This window comes from Stegodyphus dumicola, chromosome 10 (genome assembly GCF_044657685.1).
Source record: "Stegodyphus dumicola isolate Sdum_Otavi_A_Nest chromosome 10, ASM4465768v1".
NCBI lineage: Eukaryota > Metazoa > Arthropoda > Arachnida > Araneae > Eresidae > Stegodyphus > Stegodyphus dumicola.
The window spans coordinates 44,837,227-44,858,496 of NC_140777.1; the positions used below are offsets into that span (position 1 = coordinate 44,837,227).

Below are 21,270 nucleotides of genomic sequence, written 5' to 3' on the forward strand. Positions count from 1 at the left end.
TTATAAATACAATCCTGAAAGTATTACCGTACCTGACGGCATATAAGATGCACTTTTTTCCCTAAATTTGATCTCAAAAAAGTTACCTGCGTCTTATACGTGAAGGACACAAGTTAACTTTCAATACTGAATGCTATTTTTAGCCTGGATAAAGGTCTAGACACATAATTTTTTCTATATCTGCCATAATTATTTTGCGCATGCGTGAAATATCTGTCGCCAAAAAGCGCCAAAGCTCAAAGTTGATGTCGAAGTTCGAACAGGTTCGACAGTCACATTACGTCTATAGAGCCTTTCCTTCTTTACATAGACTTTTTTTGACTCAGCCGACACACGTGTCGGTATCGGTGCTACTCTGTATAAATGTGTCAGTATCGATGCTTAAAACTATTTGTTTAAAAAAAAATACACTGAAAAATATGACTACAGAAAACAAGAGATTAAGCTATATAATTCAGTATAAACTAGGAGAGTTAAATTACGCTAAAGTGCATGGAAACAAAGCGCAGCAAGGCATTTTGGTCCACCACCTACCGAAAAAATGATATGTACTTGGCGACTGCAGGAAGATCAACTGAAGACTGTTAAAAAACAAAAACATAACCTTTGATGCCCAGCTCCATCTTGGCCTGAACTTGAAAATGCCATAAAAATGTGGGTGATAGATAAGAGGAAATCTGGGATAAGTGTTTCAACTAAAATAATAATCAAGGAGGCCAAAGGATTTGCAGAAAAACATGGGAATCGGAACTTTCCAGGGTCTGAGGGCTTGTGCTACAGGTTCATGAAAAGGCAAGGCTTATCAATGTGCACAAAAACAACTATTGCACAGAAAATGCCAGCAGATTATGAAGAAAAAACACTAGCATTTCATAGATTTGTTATAAATGCATGCAAGAAAACTTCTTTTGAGCTCGGTCAAATAGGAAATATGAATGAAATTCCACTCACATTTGATGTACCACCCAACAAGACTGTGAGTATTAAAAGGTCTAAATCAATAACCATAAAAACCATAGGTCATGAAAAAACCTGATATATGGTAGTTCTAACATGTTGTGCTGATGGCACAAAACTATCGCCGTTTTTCACATTCAAAAGAAAAACTTTCAACGAGTGCAATTGCTCATGTTCATCCAAAAGGCTGGATGAACGAAGCTGGAATGAAACTGTGGTTACAGAATGTATGGGTGAGGCGACCTGGTGGACACTTAAGAAAACCCTCTCTTTTGGTTTTGGATCAGTTTAGCAACCATAAAGAATAAAGCAAGATAATTAAAAACCTAGATAGCTGTCATTCCTGGTGGACTGACTAGCCAATTGCAGCCTTTTTCCTGGTGGACTGACTAGCCAATTGCAGCCTTTAGATGTATCGGTGAATAAGCCATTTAAGGAAAAAGTGCGAGAACGATGGAACAAGTGGATAGGAGAGCCACATCACGCCCTCACACCCACAGGTAGAATGAAGCGGCCCTCTATTTCACAAGTGTGCGAGTGAGTAAAAAGATATTGGGAAAATGTAAAGGCTGAAGTAATTGTTAAGTCCTTTAAGAAGTGCGGAATCAGAAATCTCTTGATGGAACAGAAGACGACGCATTATTCGAAGAAGGTGACACTAGCGATGACGGAAACAGTAGGGATGATGATATTCTCGTTTTCGATGATGATAATAGTGAAAAGGATTTTTATGGTTTTGAAAGTGATTAAAGTCTAATTTCATGATAGGCAACGTTTCCCTTGAATCTGTGTTTTTTGTTGTTTTTGCTTTATTATGTACAGTCAAAAGTCGTTAATTCGGACACCCATAATTTGGACCTCAAAGCTACAAACTTTCTGCGCATGCGCGTAAGACCTTTATGGCTGCGAATATGCACGTGCGCATAATACGTTTACGCATGCACATTCAATGTATAACGCACAGTATAAGCTAAGCTAAAATTATCTAATTCAGTTAATGTTGCAGATTGTGTTGTTCCTTAATCTTCGAATTGGATCCGGCTTATTATTTTTTTGCAGAATGTTGGAGCAATTTTATAAAAGTAAGCTTAAACTTTCGATTATGTCAAATAGAATTTCCAATATATACGAGTATTTACTAATATGTAAAGGATCTACAAAGCCAAAGCATATTTCGAAGTCCATTAAACAAAAAGTGGAATTGCTGCAAAAAATGGATAAAGGCATATCCTTTGTTTCTCTAACCATTCCGAAATCTGTTTATTTATCAATTTCCCGGGGGATGAATTGGAAGTTGATCTGTCAGCACTAGTCTTATCTTCAGGGTAGATGTTTTTATTTTATTTGGCTTATAATTAATTCCTTACTAAATGTAGTATTTCATCTCGATGTACTCCGTCTTTGATATGATTTAAATCAAGTTCCTCATCATTATAATTTGCTTCCAACAGTGAAGAAAATGACACAGAGGTTATTAAAAACGAAAAAATTTCGATTGACAAATTAGTCGGCATTCTCAACACAGCAATTATAGGACTTGAATAGCGGAACTTTGTAACTAAACAAGAAATTATGTCTGTTTAATAGAATAAAAGTATTATCACATGAAACGAAGCAACTTAAACAACTTACATTGAAAGAAATGTTTAATAAAGTAAACAAATAAATATTAAGCTTTATCTTTTTGTAAATTTTGATACCCTTTAGATCATAATTGTTCTTTATTTCATAAATTACGGTTTCATATTTTTAATTTTATAATTTCTGCATGCCATCTTACCAGATTTAAACTGATGATCTATAATCCGGAATCGCCGAAGTCCCGATGAGTCCGGATTAACAACTTTTGACTGTATAAGGATTAAACCGATTTTGATGTATACGAGAATGGGAAGGTATTTTCTTTAGTTCGACATAACCTGCGCACGCGAGTCTTAGGATTCTCGAGGTTACTGGAATCTTGCTTTGCCTTTCTAAAAGACAATCTGATTGGAGTTGCAAAAATTGGCTCTGTGCCCAATTTTATGCCCTAAGTGATAGAAATTACTTTCAACACATTAGGCTTAGTTTTGCTGGAGCTGTGGATGTTGCTTCTTTTTCTTTCAGAAAAATCAAAATTTCTTCTTTGTTTCTGCTAAACAAACTTCTTTAGAGCATATCGTGCTGATAACGTGATAGAAATTACTTACATGGCAGATATATTTTGAAAATATAGTAGAAAGGAATAAGCAAACCACAAATGCACATTACATGTTTAGTTAGCCAAGTAAATACACATGTAACGTGCATTTGTGGTTTGCTTACTTCTTTCTACTATATTTTAAAAATATATCTGCCATTTAAGTAATTTCTATCACTAAGGACTTTCGCGGCAATTAAGTCAATTAGGATGCAATCACACCGCTTACCCGAAGGCAAAAATATAGAAAAAGCAAAGTCAAGGGTTAAATTCATCAATTCTAATGAGAATGCTCTAAGGAAGTAAAGCACTGCGATTTTGCATAATTTATGAGTAAGCTATTTGTACGAATTGAAATAATTCTTGTATTTAAATTTGGGCTCTACTCTTACACGCGCCCTAAGATCACCAAATGTGGCGATATGTGTACTGCGCTGGTTTTTGGCGTGATTGCGTGTTGTATGGCAACCCTTTTGACATTGAAAACTCTTTTGCTGGAGTGGTTTAATTGCTCGATGGTTTGTGTCTTGTGCGTTTTGAAATGGCCTATGTTGCAATGATAGACGTGGTGGCAAGATTTTAGTCCCGTATATTAGATCGTGTGAAAAGTAAATTTAGTATTAAAAGGTACGATGTTGGAGTTGTTAATGAGTCTTTTTTTTCACGGTGTGTTTATGAGTATCGAAATGTATTTTTGGAATTTCTGTGGGACTTCTAAAACTGAGTCCGAAATGCGGAGCTGCTATGAGAACTCAAAAAAAGAAGGGCGTTTCTGATAGTTCTCGTGTCGATTTGCAGTCAAATGCTTGCTGGCAAAATATGTGGCTGTCAGCGGAGTTCAAGATTTGGATCGTGGTTTTTGTGTAGTAAGTTAACTTTGGAGGAAGTTTTTATCGTTACTTTCGAAATTTTGAATTGCAGAAGGAGATGTGATATGGCAAAATCGTGGCACTTTTGTTCAGACGTTGTGTGACTGGCGCAATTTTATTAACGAATGTATTATGGTAAGTGCATTTTATTTTACTGTTTTATTTTTTAGAATATTATGTTCATTTTTTTTAACTATGAATTTCTGTTGTTGTTGTTTTTTGAATTGTTTGTAATTTTAGTTATTTTAGTTTATTTTGTTGATTTGTGCACAATGCCTAGATTGTGCAATTTGCAGATTTTTTTAAAGTTAAAACATATCGCTGTGTACATGGATTCTTGTCAAATACTTTTGGTTAGAAATTTTACATTTTTGCTATCTAAATTTTTTGTTTCAGATTTTTAGCTTAAATTGTGTGTTCAAAACGTGGTTTTTGTACGTGCAAAAACCGCATTTTTGGGAGACATTTTAGGCTTAAAGTTCAAAATATAGACAAATTTAGATAGTAATATGGCACCGTGGAGTTTCTCGGCAAAAATGTTTGGGGAGAAATTTGTCGCCATGTTTGCCGACCTGAAGGCGAATATAAGAGTAGTTCCTAAATTTGTATTCCATAAGACTTAACTTGAAATTAATGTAGATAATTACTGAGAGAATTAGATTTTTGTAGCGTAGTTTACGTGAGATGAGATCACTTGGGGTAATGTGATATGAACAGGTGAATCAGGATGTTGAAGCATGATATCATAGTAAATTCTTAAATTAATGTCTTTTTACAAAATTTTAAATGATATTAAAATGTTTATTCTTCCAAAATAAAAAATTTCTTAAAACTAACATTTGTTATTTATGTGTATACTGTGTGTTGTCGCCAATAAAGTCTGCTTGGCGAGATTTGCGCCGGCCAATCAGAAAAGTACCGAAAATAATAATATTACAAATAAATTTTAGAGACTTAAATTTTTAATTAATGAATCAAGAGCATCCAAAAAAGATCAATTTAAAAATTTAGAAAAATTGTTAAAATATAAGTTTTCAAAAATTGAATCTTTTCATGTAATAAAAAATTCTTGAATATATCTCCAAAATGTAAACAGTCGGTTAGGAAATGGGATGGGGAGATGACTGCAACAATTTCAAAATATATCAATGAAGATTCGGTTGAGAATCTTAGCTTGAACAAACTTAAATACAAAATTTGACTCGCAAAATTTCTCAAGACTCTCAGAGCTGACATTCAAATTGAGGTGAAAAAATTTGGTCCACCTTCATTTGACAATGCTGTAGAATTTGACAGGAAATATAGAAAATGCATTAAATAACACCCAAAATAAAACAGTATAAACCGTAAGACAATTTAGAAATTACACACTTCTTAAAAAAATATAATTGAACAAAATAAAATTATTCAGGAACTAAAAGATAAAGTAAATCAACTTTCAACTTAAAAAACTGCAATTAAGTACTCATGATACAAGAATCAATCATAATGCCAATACATTTTAAAACATAACTTATTTGGAAGGTTTTGAAATTTCCTAATCCAAAAGATGAGAAACTAGTTGGAATGATAAATTATTTTAAGACATTTAATCCCTAGTTTTGCCGAGATCACTCAGGCCAACAGTAAATTTAATAAAAAGGATTGTAGCTTTGTATGAAATCAAAATTGACCAGATGCATCTGATAAATTACAACCAATAATTATGGACAAACCAGCTATAAGAAATATTAATGACAATAATGAGATACAGTCAAAAGTCGTTAATTTGGACACCCATAATCCGGAATGATCTATAATCCGGACCTCAAAGCTACAAACTTTTTGCACATGCGGCGCGTCAACGCATGCGCGTAAGACCTTTACCGCTGCGAATTTGCATGTGCGCGTGCGCAAAATACGTTTACGAATGCGCGTTTAATGTATAACGGACGGGATAAGCTACGCTAAAATTATCTAATTATCTATTTCAGTTAATGTTGCAGATTGCGTTGTTCCTTAATCTTCGAATTGGATCCGGATTATTATGTTTTGCAGACTGTTAGAGCAATTTTATAAAAGTAAGCTTGAACTTTCGATTACGTCAAATAGAATTCCCGATATATATTTACTAATATGTAAAGGATATACAAAGCGAAAGTATCTTTTGGAGTCCATTAAACAAAAAGTGGAATTGCTGCAAAAAATGGATAAAGGCATATTTTTTGTTTATCTTTAACGCCACGGCGGCGTGCAATGAATTGGAAGTTGATTTGTCAGCACTATCCTTATCTTAAGGGCAGATGTTTTTATTTTATTTGGCTTATAATTGCTTACTCAATGTAGTATTTCATCTCGATGTACTCCGTCTTTGATATGATTTAAATCAAATGCCTCGTCATTATAATTCGCTTCCGATAGCGAAGAAAGTGACATAGGTTATTGAAAACGAAAAAATTTCGATTGACAAATTAGTCGGTATTCTTGACACAGCAATTATAGAACTTGAACAGCGGAACTTTGTAACTGAACAAAAAATTGTGTCTGTTTATAGAATTAAAGAGAATGTATTATCACATAAAAAACGAAGCAACTGAAACAACTTACATTGAAAGAAATGTTTAATAAAGTAAACAAATAAATATTAAGCTTTTTTTTTGTAAATTTTGATACCCTTTAGATCATAATTGTTCTTTATTTCGTAAATTACGGTTTCATATTTTTAATTTTATAATTTCTGCATGCCATTTTACAAGATTTAAACTGATGATCTATAATCTGGAAAAATCGATAATCCGGAATCACCGAAGTCCCGATGAGTCCGGATTAACGACTTTTGACTGTATTCCTAATCACAGATGCTTCAAAAGCAGCTATTTGTGATATTATTCTGTTGTAAAAAAAAAAAAAAAAAAAAAAAAAAAAAAACTCGTGACAAATTCTTTCTTTTAGAATTTTACTTAAAACTTATTAAGCCTGCTCAGTCGAGATCTATTAGGGCTGGGTATATATCAAAGGCTGGGTATAACATCTACAGAGGCGACGACTCATGGATCTATGCATACGAGTACAAAACAACAGCAGTTGACTACATGGGTCTTCCAAGATGGAGCCAAATCTAACTAAAATTGCTCGAGGAAGAAGCACATCGAAGGAAATGTTAGCTAGTTTCTTCAGCATTACCCATCACATGGTATTACAGCAACACAGGTCAGACATTTCTGAATGTCTATGCTTTTCTCTTCAGTAAAACACTTTCGTGAACATGTACATGACAGAAAATTCACAATTTTAACTGACGCTAAAACCACTTACTTTTCATACGCAATTTGAAAAGCAGCCTGGCATTGTTACCAGATCATTGTTATATTTACAGGATTTCAATTACACTCTGGAACATACCCGGTTTTTTAATCATGCAGATTTTCTTTCTGGAGTTTCTGAAGAAACAATACCAACAGCTTCCAACCAAATAACAATGAACTATACATTCAAAATATAGGTAATCAAAATTTATAAAAAGAAATTTTTATTTTTTATTTTAACTACTAATGATAAATACTGGGAATATTTAGAGGGTATTCCTTTATCCAATATCGCTTCAGCAACATTTATAAGGTGTACAAATCTATATATTTCAAAATTTCGTATCACGAAGATAATATTATCTAACAATGGATCACACTTTTGTTTGGCTGAATTTGAAAATTTTTTACTCCATTTATTATCCACAATGTTATGGTATCATACAACGAGTTTATTGAACAATGAAAGAAAGCATATGTTCTTTATCAGATAAGGTGACAGAATCGTCAGATACAAAGGTTGTTATTTATATTTCCGGCTTTGGCAACAGTAATTGTTGCTAGGCAACCGCAGACAATTACAGTCGAAAGTTTGATATTTTTAACCATAACTTCTTCAGAACACTTTGCCATTTTAGTGTGATTTGTGTAGTTTACAGTAAACAATTCATCTCAGGCACAAAATGGAACTGACTTGAAAACATTTTTGTGTGATTATTTTTCATAACTTTCGGCATGGATTATCAAGACAATGGTGCTTCAATGAACTTAATTCTTTACACAGCGATAAAGCACCATCAGCAATCCTACAGCATTGTAAAAAGTTGGTATAATGAATTTTCAGTTGTGATCGATGTTCTGTTTCGGACAAATTCTTAGAAGGCTGTCCAAAATTGGTTGTTATGCCAGAAAATGTTGATACCGAGAGTGATAAAGCAAGATCGTCATGTGACACACAATGAGATTGAGGCATCTCTGGGCATTAGCATTCCAAGCATAAGTAAGATATTACATGAAGATTTGGCCATAAAAAAGATTCGTTCGTGTTGAATCCCGCATAATCTGACCAACACTCAAAGGAAGGCTCATGTCAATTGGTGCAAGGAAATGTTAGAAAAATACATTCAAGGTGCATCAAAGGCTGGGTATAACATCTACAGAGGCGACAACTCATGGATCTATGCATACGAGTACAAAACAACAGCAGTTGACTACATGGGTCTTCCAAAATCGAGCCAAATCCAACTAAAATTGCTCGAGGAAGAAGCACATCGAAGGAAATGTTAGCTTCTTTCTTCAGCATTACCCATCACATGGTATTACAGCAACACAGGTCAGACATTTCTGAATGGTACACAAACAACAGCAAAATCAAAACATTTTTAAAAGCAGCATAATTTAAAATTTGTGGTATCATATTAAGCATCCCCATTAACTTTTTTTTCAGTCTTTCCACATATCACAGTTCATGTCTTACACCAGTGGCGTGAAACTCAAATATATGGGCCAAAATTTTTTTAACACACACACACACAAAAAAAAAAAAAAAAAAAAATAAATAAATAAATAAATAAATAAATAAATAAATAAATAAAATAAAATAAATAAATAAATAAATAAAAATAAAAAAATAATAATGAGCAAAATAACATTTTAAACAAAGTTTCATTTATAAATTTTGTGGCAAGTTATTCATGTTTGTTTCTAATCAAAATAACATAAAATTGGACTTCAACTAACTGAAATCTTTCAACATTATATTTGAAACAAATTCACAACTGAAATAGCTTCATGGGCCACATAAAATTGCTCTGAGAGCCACATCTGGCCTAGTTTAAGACCACAAACCTACACAAAATGTTTTGGCTTTTTTTATCATCATTTTCATTGCACTTAAAGCACATAAATTTCAACAGCAGAATCACAAAATATTTAGGTACTTTTCAGTTTTGCTGGCGCAGGCAATAACCTCGCCAGTAATGATACAACTGATGTCAAACAGAATATCCTTGCTGGTAACTATTTACACCTAACTTCCAAAACAAGTCACAGCCATTTCTTATCAGATTGCTTGCTTCTTTCAGTACTGGCATACAATTACATAGAATTTTTACCATATAGTTCAATTTTATACCCTCAGGCCATTCGCGGTAATTAAGTCAGTTAGGATGCCATCTCATTGCTCACCTGAAGGCGAAAATATAGAAAAGGTTCGATTTGGTTTATTTAATTATGGAAAAGCACACTAAGGCTATCTGGCTAAGGGGAGGCATGCCCTCACGGAGGACTTTCTAAGGGGAACTGGCTCGTATACACGTTACACATAGGGAAAACCACAAAAATGCCCATGCAGCCAGCCCATTCGCGGGATTCGAACCTAAAAAATAAAGTATAGAAAAGGAAATGTCAAGAGTTAAATTTATCAATTCTAATGAGAATGCGATAGCAAAGTAAAGCACTGCGGTTTTACATAATTTTTGACAAAGTATTCGTACAAATTTAAATAATTCTAGCATTTAAACTTATATTCCAAATTAAGATTTAACTTGAAATTAATGTAGATAATTACCGAGAGAATTAGATTTTTGTAGCGTAGTTTACGTGAGATGAGATCACCTGAAGTCACGGGATATGAACTGGCGAATCAGGATGTCGTACGATGAAAGCATAGTAAATTCTTAAATTAATGTCTTTTTACAAAATTTTAAAGGACATTAAAATGTTTATACCTTCAAAATAAATTCTTAGAACTAACATTTGTAAACACTTTTTATGTGTATACTGTGTGTTTTCGCCAATAAATTCCACTTTTGCGAGATTTGCGGCGGTGAAACGGAAAAGTACCAATATTTAAAATCAGCAAAGAACGTTCAGTGTTGGCTCTGATGTTTTAACATTTGCTGTATTTCTTTAAAAATAATACATAGCGCTAACATTCAGAGACCTGGAGGGGGGGGGGCATTTATGTCATTGACAGGAATTTTGAAAAAATAAATTTTTAGCTTGCATAACTTCAATGATAAAGAAAATCATACATAAAATTTTAACCTTTAAGTAATGAAATTTGAATTATACACAAAAGATATACTACACATACAAAACAGGAGAGAAACAACCTTCAATTTTTTTCAGGTAACTAAAACAAATTTCCCCCAATTTTTCTTGTTAATCTTGGAAACACGAATCTTCTTTGCCATCATAATTGGCTCTTGCTCAAAAGAAGTTCTTTTTTTGTCATTTTATTTTTCATGTCTTGAACCAGATTTGCTTTTTCTTGTCATTTAGCAAGTTTTTCTGAATTTTTTGGCATGCATATCAATCTCAGCTTTTAATGTATCGCAAAGACTACAAGTATCCTTTTGGGGATAACTAAATCTGATGCCAAGCTTAGAATTAAAAATATCTCCGAATTTATCATACGACACTGGACTGTTCATTTTGAACCTGTCCTGTAACATTGTCATGTTTAACTCTTCCTGCAGATATATTTCCTTACACTTTAAGAAATAAGGATATTTTCTTCCTTTGAGCTTAAGCTCAATTATTTTACATATAGTTTGCTCAGTAATCGCAAGTTTTCGATTTATATATTTTCTTTTTGCATCTACAAGTACTTTCTCATCAATGACCAAAGCTTTTCTTACTTTGGTAAAAGTTTACAATTGGGTGCCCCTTGTTTTTTTGGCGATTTTTTTTTTTACACCAAGATCGGCACTAGGAAGGCACAATTTCAAGATGGGCACTACACGAAATAAAAATAAGAAGTCAAAGAACTGCACAACTTTGTGTCCATGTACACATCGATCTGTTTTTACTTAAAAAAACATACTAGAATTGCACAAACTAGGCATTGTGCACTGCCTTAAATTTGTCCATGTACACATCAACAGTGATGAGTCGGTACTACCGAACCGGGTATTTTGTAACTGGTACTTAGTTGTAACGGGTACTGAAAGTCGGTACATCCAAGTACCCATTACTTCAGTACCGAAATCGGTACTTTTCGGTATTCGTTACTTCTGTACCAAAACAGGTACTTTTCGGTATTCGTTACTTTTGTTCCGAAACGGGTACTTTTCGGTATTTGTTACTTCTGTACCGAAACGGGTACTTTTCGGTATTCGCTACTTTGCAACGAAAATATGCGTCTCTTCTCGGTATTTTGGTATTTGTTACTGGAGGATCGATGAGGGTTCAGCTCACTTCAGTTTTGGTACGAGGACAGTAGTATCTGGTTGTATTTGGGAAATACTGATATGTGCTCCTTGTGTCCATGAATGGCCTGCTCCTCAGACAGTTACGTAGTTGACATGTTTTCCGATATTCAAAATCTTACTCCGTACAGATAAAACCAAACACGTGGTGACGTGGCAGAGTTCCTTCAGTGCGCAAAATCGTTAGCTGAGTATTTCGGTACTCTAAATCGTTACTAGGGCACTTCGGTACTCCAAATCGTTACTAGGGTACTTTGGTACTCCAAATCGTTACTAGGGTACTCCGGTACAGCAAACCGTTACTAGGGTACCCCGGTACAGCAAACCGTTACTTCGGTACTCCAAATCGTTACTTGGGTACTCGGTACTTGAAATCGCTTTTTTGGTACTTTTAAAAATAACGGGTATTTTGTACCGAGTACTTGTCTGTACCCGTTACTCTCGTATCGGGTACAAGAAAGTACCGAAGTTGCCCATCACTACACATCAATCTATTTTCATTTAAATGAAATCAGGAAGCTAAAACAAAGTTAAAACTATCATGGTAACCAGAAGTGAGGTTTCATCACCAAAATTTAAAAAAAAAATTTCAATAATCGAAGGGGCACCCAATTCTACACTAGAGCTAGTACTTTTTTAACCTAATCTTTTGTAATGCCAATGTAACAGACATTTATACAAACCTGCACATCATTATATTGCCTAGCTTGGAAACAATGGACTTCATAAGAGTAAGAAGCATTGCGTGAAGATATCTGATTTCCCAAATGATAATATTGACACATCACAGGCAAAAGCATTATAAGATAGGCGAGATAATTCTTTTACCTATTATAATGGACAAAACCAACTAGTCGTCACTACAAGACACAAGAACAAACATAAATGAGCCTGATAAAGAGAGTTAAAGATAAATGTTTCTTCTTTCTTGGCAAGTAGTAAAAAAATTTTTTTTCACAGCATGCAAAATTTTCCCTTGATTTCAGCTACACACATGAATACTTTTTCTCTGAAGCAATTCATAATGTAGAAGCTATTCCTACTGTGCACTAGGTGACATTGCTACTATAGTTTTCATAAAAAGGATACATAAATGGTTTCCTCATGGTCTTCATCCTTTTGTTTGAAGTGATTCGGAAATAAAAGTGAGAATTGAGACTAATCGAACTTTTGGTGCTAATAAATATGTGATTTGCTATTTTTTAGGCAATACTGTCTTACATTAAAAAAAAAAAAAAAAAAAAAAAAAAAGAGAGAGAAGGTAAAATCCTAGTATACGGTGCAGCCTTGGCGCGACTTTGAAAATTATCGCCAACACTAAAAATGATCCAAAGAACGTCTATATGTATGCTATACACACATAGTATATATACTATGTATAGTATTTTTCAATATCATTCTCATAATGTTGAAATAGGCTGTATATATTTATGCTGCTATCAAATTTCACTAGATTATCAGATTTTCCTGCAAAAAAGTTATCTAAATAAGTTATGCTTCGACGTGCACCAATTTGGTTAAAGGACTACATGTGTTCAAAATTGATGGCTCTAGGTGATGCTGTTTTTCCACAATGAAAGGAACATACAAACAAACATACAGATTCTTCATTATTAGTAGAAATTACATTTAAAGATACAGTACAAAGTCCGCAATCCGGACTCCTCTGGACTTCGGTGATTCCAGATTAGGGTTTTTTCCGGATTATAGATCATCAATTTAAATCTGGTAAGATGGCATTAAGAAATTATACATTTAAAAATATGAAACCGTAATTTATGAAATAGAGCAATTATGATCTAAAAGTATCAAAATTTACAAATAAAAAGCTTAATATTTATTTGTTTACTTTATTAAACATTTCTTTCAATGTAAGTTGTTCAAATTGCTTCGTTTTTTTGTGCTAACACTTTCTCTTTAATTCTATGAACAGATATAATTTCTTGTTCAGTTACAAAGTTCCACTGTTCAAGTCCTGTAATTGCTGTGCCGAGAATACCGACTAACATGTCAATCAAAATTTTTTCATTTTCAATAACTTCTCTGTCACTTTCTTCACTATCGGAAGCACGCATGGGTAAACGCTTTACTGGCTTTACGTACACACGGATGTTTGTGGCTTCGAGGTCCGGATTATAGATAATTCCGGATTACAGACTTTGTGCTGTATATGGCTAATCTTTAGAATACGGTAGCTTGGCGATTTTTTGGCAACCAACCTTGCTACAGCAACCTGCTAGTTTTTGTTTGGACGCCATTTTGTTTTCATGTAGTAAAGGCATGTTTTTTTTTTTTTTTTTTTACTCAACATTTTTTTCCAACAATCTGCTAGCCGAATTACGCTTATGCTAGAACTTTTATAGAACAAAAGTGGAGAATCGCCCACTGCTTGCCGCTTTTTAAGAATTGTACATACACGGTATCATAAATGTACACATCGACATATTTTCACTTAACAAAAAATCCCAGAATTGCACAAAAATGGCATTGCACACACTCTTGACTTTATCCATGTACACTGCTAAAGTCTTAGCTAGTAACCTTTATCACCTTACCAAAATGTCGCCAAACTACCTGTAACCATATTCCAAAGATTAGCCCTGTATATAATTAAGAGCAATAAAAATTATGATTTCGAGAGAAAAAATAACGAAAGTTCAATTTTTTAAAGAACGATATCCCTAATTGGTTGATCTTTACAATATGGTAACTGGTAGTTTGGCGACATTTTGGAGGCGATAAAGGTTACTACCTGGCACTTTGGCAATAATGTGAGCAGTACTCAGTTCCGATTACGCATTACTTTGTGTGAGGGAAATGAGAGATCATGGGATATGTCATGTGATATTAATGGTCGAATTACAGTTCTTTAATCGGAAAAGGGGGGGGGAAATCGGGAAATAATCTGGAAATTTTGTATTTGGCTTTATTCCGTGTTGCGTGAATTTTTGGATCCTATGGCCGTAACTTAAGTGAATTCGAAATGGGTATTTATGTATGTATTAATTTAATGTATGTGCTGATTTATATTTTAAGTAGTGTTTTTGAATTTAATTATATTTTAATTAAATGATAGTTATTTTGTGAATTTTATGTTTGTAAGAATTTGGTATACGTTTTAGTTGAAGTAAACGTGCATGGAAATAATTTAAATATCTGACAATAAGTATTTGTAATGGTTGCGGTATGAATTCGTTAGTGACGTGCATAATGTACTAGATGATTTAGAGGTAAAAGTTTTTGGATATTTTATTTATTTTATATGTGGAAATGTTCATATTTGGAAAGGGTAAATACTTTTTCGCGATCAGGTAATTTCATATATGTTCTTTTTACCGGGTTTAAAGATTGAGAAAATTGTCATGTATTTTCGTGAAATTTTTCTAATTTATGAGAAAAAAGCAGTGTACATGGATATAGAAGAGTGTGCGCAATGCCATTTTTGTGGAATTCTGGGATTTTTTTTAAGTAAAAATAAGTCGGCGTGTACATGGTTTATGTGTATGTGTTATTTTGAAAAACGCGTAAGGAATATGGTATTGTGCACTTTTTCCCAATTTTGCAGTGAATATTTGTCATGATTAAGCAGTTTTGTTAGATAAAATTTCTAGCATAAGTGTAATTCGGCTAGTAGATTGTTGGAAGAAGTGTTCAGTAGATAAAAAGAAAAGAAACATGTCTTTACTTCGTGAAGACAAAATGGCGGCGGGAAAAAAAAATAGAGGATTGCTGTAGGAGAGTTGGTCGCCAAATTTTCGCCAAAAAAAACGCCAAGTTACCATAATGTAAAGATCAACCCCCTAATTTTATAAAATACACAGAATGCAAACAGTAATTAACATTTCTCTAAGAATATTTAATGAAACTCTTATGTTGCATCAAATCATAAATGTTGCAAGTAAAAAATGACAGCAATACAAAATTTTTGAAGAACAAAAAGCAAAAAATAATGCAAATGCTACTTATTATACAACATAAATTTAACCTCAAATTGAAATAAAAGTGAATCAGTACAAAAGAAAACTGTTACATAAAACATAATGCATAGAAAAATACAGATCTAAGGGAATCTAAATTAATAAAAGAACTTTCACAATAAAACTCTGTTAAGCTCAATGCACTCCAAAAGTTAAGTGGGAAAATTAATTTAAAAGTTAACATCTAAAATAACCAATATAAAAAAACAATACCTGCTGCTGCAATGCACTTAATACTGGAGTATGTTGGCAACAAATTATGGGAAAAGTGCAAAAACACCCACTGCTTCATGCATTTTGCAAAATTGTCAACTGCTTCATGCATTTTGCAAAATCACCAGCTTGAAAATAACAAGTCAAAGAACTGCACAAACTCGATATCCATGTACACATCAACCTATTTTTGCTTCAAAAAACATCAGAGAATTGCACAAACTTAACATTGTGCACTCCCTTGACTTTGTCCATGTACACATCAATATGGATCCTATAAGTGGGCGATTCTGCACTTTACCGAAACTTATACTTAAACAAAAGTAATACATACTTTCAAATAAAACATTTACATATATATTTATACAGAACAGGCAGAAATGAGAAGGACACTATAAATTAATCAGTATTGCAGGTATAGGCACACACTAATTGTCCCAATTTTAATGACCCTATGGGGGCAGATTTCAACATCTCCTACCCCTCTTTTCCAATTTCAACTTCGGGGTCCCCCCCCCACATATTGCAAATAGCATCACTTACCACTATACCAATCAGAGTGGCAAAAGCATATACATCTAATCACAAAAAAAGTGGGATATGTAAAGGCTTCCAAAAAGTATATTACACTGTTAAGGCAGAAAACTGCCTTACTGTACCTTAAAATTTTGTTTAAATATTGACCAAATATATTTAATGTAAAATGTTAACAAATTCAAATATATTTCCTAAAACAATACGATATTCTAATATATTATTTTTTTTTTTTTTTTGCCTTATAGCAATATCAGTTAAGGATCAGAAAGAGCAGGATTTTAAAAATGAAAACTAATAAAGGGAACAGTACTATTTACTACTTTAATCAGCAATTAAAATTGATATTCAGCATAGCTTACGTTAGTAAGCCTACATATAAAATAGCTCAATGCAGATATAATTAAAATTACCTAAACTACACTTCTTCGTTTATTAAAATTTAAGAATGAATACAAATTCAGAGGATGAAAAATCCATAACAACTTTTTAACTTCCTTTAAATAGAGAGGGAAATATTTAGGGGAAAAATACAGGAGATCACAATCCTTAGTAATACTACATCGATTTTCTGATTTTTCAAATAATGCATAGCAAAACAGCATCGCAAGCAAGAGGTATATTTCCTTTATCTTCAAAGAATGTAGAACGTACAGACATGATAAGAGAAACACATGAGAAAAGAACAAATAATTAGGAAAATGTACAGTCGTCATAACGAATAACGGGAATATTAAATACGCATTTCAAAAAGTGAAAATTAAAACATTTCCTTTCATGCAATTGAAAACTCACGTTGTAAAATGAAGCCAGACTAGCACGCCGAGTAGGGTCGTCGAACATTCCGTAGAATTGTTGGACGAAGGTTTTGGCAAGTGTATCATATTGCGGATTAAGCGTCATATTGTAGATGAAAATTTGAACATTAACTACGAAATCAGCACAGAATTTAAGTTTGTATCAAGACTTCCCAACAGTTAGGTTCCCTGATTCAGATTCCCGCAACCAAGTGGAAGTCTAAGTAGCCTTTTTCGTGAATAATATTTCGTCTTCGAGGTTGATCTTTCTTAATTTCGGCACACATGAAACATAGTTTTCATAATGTGTAATATAGTCTTCAAATAAAATTACTATGCACAAATTACTATTTTATTATGTATTTCTGATGATAATTGATAATTAACATGCCATAATTCTATATCCTGGTAACTTAAAAAAGTATAAAAAACGTTTGGAGGGAAAAAATAAATGCTTACACTGGTGAAACTAAAATTTAATGGCTGTAATATTATTAGCAAAATCATTGAAAATAATTATAAAGAAATTAATGAAACTTTACTTTGATTTACGCTTTGTCTTTTAAATTTAACTGCATCTGCATTTTCAATTTTATTGATTGTTTACATTTTTCGCCCATCGGTGCAGAAAGATTTAGCGGGTGCGTAGCAAGACGTCTGTCTACTTTATCTGTCTTTTTGTCTCGTACGTTCGTAACCAAGTTAGTAATTCGGGGTAATGTAAAATGGAATTTGCAGTGGGTTTTTTTTTTTTTTTTTTTTGTATGCTGTTATTTTTATCCTGCCTTTCTTCTGGATTTCATTTTCTCAATGATAAGAATTTTTGGATGCGTCTAAGTATGTAATTCAGGAGTTAATTTAAAAGGTTTTGCATTTTATTTCGTCCATACGTTATACAAAAATTTCCATTTGAAACTCTGACAAATTTTTGACTGTATTTTTAAAGTTAATTTTTATTCGAAGCGTTTTATAAAATCTTTAATAAAAATGGACGAAAACGTTAGCCGTGGTTATATTCAATTAGGACATGAATCCAAAGCAGACAGATTAGTTTTGAAAAGAACTGGTTTACATTCTCGTCCACCAAATGATCCTTGTCATTGTATATATTTAGCTCTTCTGCTCGCTGGTATTGGATTTCTTCTCCCGTATAATAGTTTTATAATTGCAGTGGATTACTTTCAGTCTAGATATCCTGCAACAACTATTGTATTTGATATGAGCTTAATTTATATATTAGTTGCTTTTGTTGCTGTAATTATTAATAATGTATTGGTGGAGACTTTATCTCTTAACGTCAGGATTACATTTGGATACATAATAGCGTTTTTAACACTTTTATTCGTGGCAGTTTTTGAGATTTGGTTTGAAGTATTTGATCTAGCTTTTGGATATTATGTTAACCTTCTGGCTGTTGCAGTGGTTGCATTTGGATGTACAGGTGCGTTTTATTTGCCTTTTTCTATTAAATATTCATACAGTATGTTGATTTTCAATACCTAGTATCAGTTAATGTTTAATAAACATTAAGACTAATAATTGTTGCAGTTCAGCAATCAAGTTTTTATGGGTATACCAGCATGTTGCCATCCCGTTATACTCAAGCTGTGATGACTGGAGAAAGTAAGGGCATATGATTTTTCAAATTTTAATATCATATTTCAGAAGTAATTTTGTAATTATTAAACTTGTCTAATTAATTAATTTTTTTATACTGAAATTATTAGTCAGTTCAAATTTCATTTCTTCAGTTAACATTCAGTTATTAATTTAAAATATTCATTCTGTCCTTTTCAGGTGCCGCAGGTTTGCTCGTTTCTACCAACAGAATTTTAACAAAAGCTCTTTTAGAAGATGAAAAATTCAATACCATTTTATTCTTCTGTATATCTATTGGTATTGTTGTATTTTGTTTCGTGATTCACTTTATCCTACAGCATACAGAATTTGTGAACTTTTATATTAATCTATGCTCCAGCAATAGCGACTCAGATGATTTGCAAAAGCATATTATTTTGGAGCCTACCGAAGATGTTGGACTGGTAAGATTCTGTGGATGTTTATATTTAATATAGGAAGCATTAACTATTTATTAATTTTTTTTTGAGTACCTTTGAAATAATCCTAATTTCCTTATCATCACAGCCCCTGTTATTTACATGGCATCAATAGCTTTCTTTATTAAATGGATTACACCAAATCAAGTTTCCTGCTTATAGGCTGTCTTAAAGTGGCCATTTGGCAATGGTTTGCCTAGAGCTTCAAGTAGATTGCCACCTCAGTATAATCCATTAATATAAGGACTTTTGGTGCCATATGAGTAATGGGGCCATAATAAAAAGAAAAGCCATATAATCACTATAGAGATGTTATATTTTCTGGTTTCTGTTTATAAAGATTGCCTACAGACAAATATCCGTTTTTTTTTTTTTTTTTTCAACTCTTATTATGTTATTTTATTTTTATTTTTTTCTGTTATGCTTTTTTTGTTATTTTTATTGCACTTTAAAAGGGGTCAAACTTTGAAGTGTTGAAAATTCTAAAGCATTGTCATCTAGAAGATATGGATTTGAAAATCTGAATGAACAAATAACTAATAAAAGGTAAGGAATAAAATTACAAGTTTATACCTCTAACGTCACACTATCTTAAAATTACTAATCTTATAATTATCTTTTTATGTTAAATTATTCTATCTGTAATGGCTCTTAAGATTGCAGTATAGAAGAAACTAGACTAAATAATTGCCTTATTTTACTTATTGCATTTAATAAATGTAGAAGTAAAGGCTTGTTCTTGCAAATAACTTCATTTGGGAGGGGGGATGCATAAATAATTAAGGAAGCTGTTGCTTCAGGATTTAATCAGCAAGTGTAAATTTTTGAATCGAAATATTTTGTGATAAAGGAGCAAATGTAAATTTGAGAAATTTTAGAATGAAAATATTTTTAAATAAAACTCTTTATTTCCTTTATAAATAAAATAATTTAAGTAGTTTTGCAATTACACTAAGTGCACTTAAATTATTTTACTTTGTGGTTGAAATATTTTTTTTTTATTTTTGGAGTTGTTATTATTATTTTGTGTTGTATGTTCTTTTCTTTCTTTTTTTTTAAATAATAGCTGTGGCCTGTTTTGTAAAAGTGTATCCACAACCAGTTAAAATATTTCTTAGAAGATTGAATAAAAAGACATCATAAAACAGATTTTTACTTCCTTGTACGAAAGTACTGTAATTGCGAAAAATTTTGGGTATCATTTTCAATGGCGGTATCTATTCTAATATTCTAAAATCCATTTGGATGACTTTTTCGTATGACAGGACTCTGTTTTCCAAAATGAATTCAAAAGGGATTCTTTCATGATATCTGTACATCTGTACCTATGTACATACATAGGTATTTTGCATAACTCGAAAACAATTAGCTGTAGAATGTTGAAATTTTGTGTGTCTGATTGCTATAACATCTAGTTGGGCACCTCCCTTTTTTATTACAATCAGCAGTACCAAATACACACATATATGTAATATTATATATGTATACACAGCCCCTGACCCGACTTTTATTTTCACAATATTGCTTGTCATATACTTCCAATTACAAGTAGGAAGATCCCATTAGAAGTGTTTTAAATTAGAAAAAATTAATCTGAAAGCTTTCAGATTTTATATTACGCCCAAAGGTTGATTTTTTTAACATTTTGTGTGTTACCCTTATTTGTTAAATATTATGTTCTTCGCACTTAAACCATAAAATTCAGTTCAACAGCAGTATCACAAAATATTTAAAAAGAGCATATCTTTAGAATTTCTGTTACAGTCTCGTGTGCTGGAGATAAATTCCTATTCCCAGTAGTCTTGCCATTGCTCATTTTCAAATTGTTGAGTTTTTAAATCAAAATTTTGTTAAAAGTTTTACAAACTATGAAATAGATAATAAAACAAATTCCAGATTTTGGCCTTCCAGATGTCCATATTCGAGTGGAGAACTACGTTATTCAAAATTTAATCTCTGAAGGTATTATTGTTTTATCACCATGGAAGAAGCATACCTACGTTCATGCAGATTCTTCATTATTTAATTTCTTAAAATGTTATGTAGGGCTCTAATATTTGGTATCAACAATTTGAAAAGTGAAACACAGTTTTTTAGCGGACGATGCAAAATGCCATAACAAAATTAACCTTTTCTCAGTGCCGCACCTTTAATTAAGACGCTTGTGCGGGACGGAAGGGAATCATAGG

The 21,270-nt window shown here is 32.6% G+C and overlaps 2 protein-coding genes across 2 annotated transcripts in view; one reads left to right on the forward strand and one right to left on the reverse strand.

The window, feature by feature from the left end:
- LOC118189759 (putative nuclear transport factor 2) overlaps positions 1 to 17,248 on the reverse strand; it is a 34,609-nt gene extending 17,361 nt beyond the window's left edge. The window contains exon 1 of the mRNA XM_085824909.1: positions 17,023 to 17,248. Coding sequence (XP_085681035.1) covers positions 17,023 to 17,130 — 108 coding nt within the window. The 5' untranslated portion in view covers positions 17,131 to 17,248. The remainder of the gene's footprint in view (positions 1 to 17,022) is intronic.
- A 398-nt stretch (positions 17,249 to 17,646) lies between these two features.
- The window catches only part of Ent3 (equilibrative nucleoside transporter 3), a 64,319-nt gene continuing 60,695 nt past the window's right edge, over positions 17,647 to 21,270 (forward strand). Inside the window, exons 1-3 of the mRNA XM_085824911.1 lie at positions 17,647 to 18,465; positions 18,573 to 18,647; positions 18,822 to 19,066. Of these exons, the coding sequence (XP_085681037.1) occupies positions 18,012 to 18,465; positions 18,573 to 18,647; positions 18,822 to 19,066 (774 nt within the window). The 5' untranslated portion in view covers positions 17,647 to 18,011. The remainder of the gene's footprint in view (positions 18,466 to 18,572; positions 18,648 to 18,821; positions 19,067 to 21,270) is intronic.